This window comes from Tupaia chinensis, unplaced genomic scaffold (genome assembly GCF_000334495.1).
Source record: "Tupaia chinensis unplaced genomic scaffold, TupChi_1.0 Scaffold000063_1, whole genome shotgun sequence".
Classification (NCBI taxonomy): domain Eukaryota; kingdom Metazoa; phylum Chordata; class Mammalia; order Scandentia; family Tupaiidae; genus Tupaia; species Tupaia belangeri.
This window is the reverse complement of record NW_006159521.1, coordinates 6,224,152-6,227,049: the sequence shown is the minus strand read 5'-3', so window position 1 is coordinate 6,227,049 and position 2,898 is coordinate 6,224,152. Positions and strand designations below refer to the sequence as shown.

The following is a 2,898-nucleotide window of genomic DNA, read 5'->3' as shown; positions in this document are numbered from 1 at the left end:
CTACCCGAATTCAACTGGTTTATCTGCAGAGAAGGCAATATACATATCTGTCCTTCTGGAGCCGTCTCCAGAGACAGGTCGACAGTCCCTTCCCACCCCCTCACACCCATTTCCTCCTCCTGGTTATTTTTCCACCCCCCCACCCCGAATTAAGAAGGTGACATTATTCTTTTCTTCAAGCACTTCTGTTAATATTGAAAAACGTGTGCTTGCATCTCAAGCGAGGCAGCCCAGACGGGAGAGCCATTTCAATATTAATGAAATTGTTTAATCTCCTAAACTCATCGTGTTTAAGTTACGTTTTGGTGAGTTATTGACCACCTCTGAAACAGTGGTTAATGAAGTTGTGTGTGTGTGTGTGTGTGTGTGTGTGTTTGCATGCACGCTGGAGGATCTTTTCTATGCTGACCCCAAACAGTTCCACTAATAACGTTCTAATATAACTTAAAGTGTCATAACTTAACACCCAGAACCCTCACCACAGCCACCTTCTCCTGTGGGGGGTGGAGAGGCGGTTCTCACATTATGGACTTGAAGATGATTCTGTGTGACCCGTATTATTTTTTAACAACGCAGTAAATACATTTCTTTTTAAACTCATAAACATGGGCGAATGTGCAGAAGCCCATGGGAGCTCCTGGAGTCTACTCTTAAGAGTGCATGCATGCAGGTGCGGTCTACTCACTATTTATTTCATAGCAATTTGATGATGATGACGATGACGATGATGATGATAATGATTAATATAACCCTCCCAAGGAGAATTCATACCGAAGGGAGCCTGCATCCCGCACCAGACACAGTGACCTGAAGTACACCCCCCCCACCTCCCAAGAAGGGACAATTTGCTGGTTCTTTGCAAATCTTAGGAGGTACTGCTGTTTTATTGGGACTGCAGGTAGCTTTGGATGGGTTCTCTAAACCCAAAACAAGTTCCCCCTACATTCAAAAAAAAGACGAGACATAGGGGAGTTCTGGCTGTAAAATGCAAACTTTCAGGAAACACCAGAAGACTCCTGAAGTTTCAAACCACCTGGGGAAAGGGAGAGACCAGAGGTCCATCTGGGGATGAAGTGTATCAAACCTAGGCCTTTCCCAGGACAACACATTGTCCCAACAGTTCCAGAGCCTCCTTCCTGTGTCCAATCCAATTCCCGCAGGACTTTTAAAGCAAAGACCTTGATTCTTTTTCCAGGTACACTGCCTGAATTTTTCTTTTTCCTAATTTGACTAATGCACTTATATTCAGCATGGGCTGCTCATGGGGCTGGCCTTCAGTATTTTAAAAACTCCACCACTGTTTAAAAGCTACACACCCAACTGTGCAGAGCTGGGGCAACAGTGCAGGGCAGTCACACTCCGACCTGCCTCTTGGAGGACTGGGGGAACGGTAGTTTTCATGACAGCCACCCATGCAACTAACCCCGGGTCGTGCCCAGCGCAGGAAAAGGTCGACTTCAGGGGAAAGCCGTGCCTGAAGTTAGCTAACAATACCAACCCGATACAACGCAGAGGAAACGGAATACCCAGCCAAGCCATTTCCGTGTCAAACATCATCTGCGCAGCAGCTCGGTCTGTGAACCGGAGCGGTCGTGGTCGCCTGGCTCCAGGCTCCGCGGCCGCCGCCTCCTCATACCTTCACACGGCGCACACCGGCCGGCGCGTCCCGCTCCCCGCCAGTGGCCAAGGCTCTTCCCCCTCGCCCAGTCTGGAGCTGGAAGTGATTCCTATTGGCCAAGGTGTCCATGTAAATAGGTGTGAAAGAAACCAGTGCTGGCCTGGCTCTCCCCTCGCGCTCAGTCCCCTCCCTCTGCAGCCCCCGCTCCCCCTCCCTCCCCCTCCTCCCAAGGCGATTGTCATATGATAGCTAAGAAGTGGCACATTAATGAAGCGCCGCTACAGGGGTCTTTTCTGCTCCTGTCACCGCTTAAAACTATCAGATGGTTCGAGGAAGGACATGGAGGCAGCCACCTAGCTCAGCGGAGCGGCGGAACCCACAGCAGCGCCCTCCGGAGCCCCGAGGCTGCCGTTTTTTTGGGACTCCGCAGCCCAGCTCGGCCGCCCACGGGACGCACGGCCTGGAGCGCCGCGGACCGGGCGGCATAGGCGCTGCGGGGCTGAGCTCAGGACCTGAGCCCAGAGACACGGGACGCTGAGCCCGGGCCGCGCGCCCGGAGGATCGCGGGGAGCACTGGCGGCGCCATCCCGGATGCGGACCTGCAACTTGGAGCAACTTTAAGGTGAGCCGCTCGTTCCGTCTCTACCCGTCCTAGCTCCAGGTCCGACTCACTTCCCTGCTTCCCTCGGGCCGCTGGTCGACTCCCTCTCCCGCGCCTCCCGGCAGAGTCCCGGCTCAGCACGCAAAGTTCCTGCGGAAAGAGTCGGGAGCCGCCGATCTCGCGCCGCGGTCCCTGCCCCTCGCCCCTAAGTCCGTCCTTGGGCCCGGCGGACCTCGGGGCGTTTGTGCATCTTACGCTCCCCTCTGCACCCCCCATTACCTCCCCTCTTCCCAGATCCGAGAAGTCCCCCGGCCCGCGTGGGCCCCGAGTAAGCAGAGGGCGCGCAAGAAGATGCCTCGGCCGGGCCGCAACACGTACAGCGACCAGAAACCGCCCTACTCGTACATCTCGCTGACCGCCATGGCCATCCAGAGCTCGCCCGAGAAGATGCTGCCGCTGAGCGAGATCTACAAGTTCATCATGGACCGCTTCCCCTACTACCGGGAGAACACGCAGCGCTGGCAGAACAGCCTGCGCCACAACCTGTCCTTCAACGACTGCTTCATCAAGATCCCGCGGCGGCCCGACCAGCCCGGTAAGGGCAGCTTCTGGGCGCTGCACCCCGACTGCGGCGACATGTTCGAGAACGGCAGGGCCCTCTGGCGGCGGAAGCAGGTCA

At 55.5% G+C, this 2,898-nt stretch overlaps 1 protein-coding gene across 1 annotated transcript in view; it reads left to right on the top strand.

Annotated features, from left to right (window-relative positions):
• Positions 1–2,056: 2,056 nt before the first annotated feature.
• FOXB1 (forkhead box B1) overlaps positions 2,057–2,898 on the top strand; it is a 1,839-nt gene continuing 997 nt past the window's right edge. Inside the window, 2 exon segments of the mRNA XM_027765906.1 lie at positions 2,057–2,240; positions 2,514–2,898. The exon segment at positions 2,514–2,898 is cut by the window's right edge and continues 91 nt beyond it. Coding sequence (XP_027621707.1) covers positions 2,571–2,898 — 328 coding nt within the window. The 5' untranslated portion in view covers positions 2,057–2,240; positions 2,514–2,570.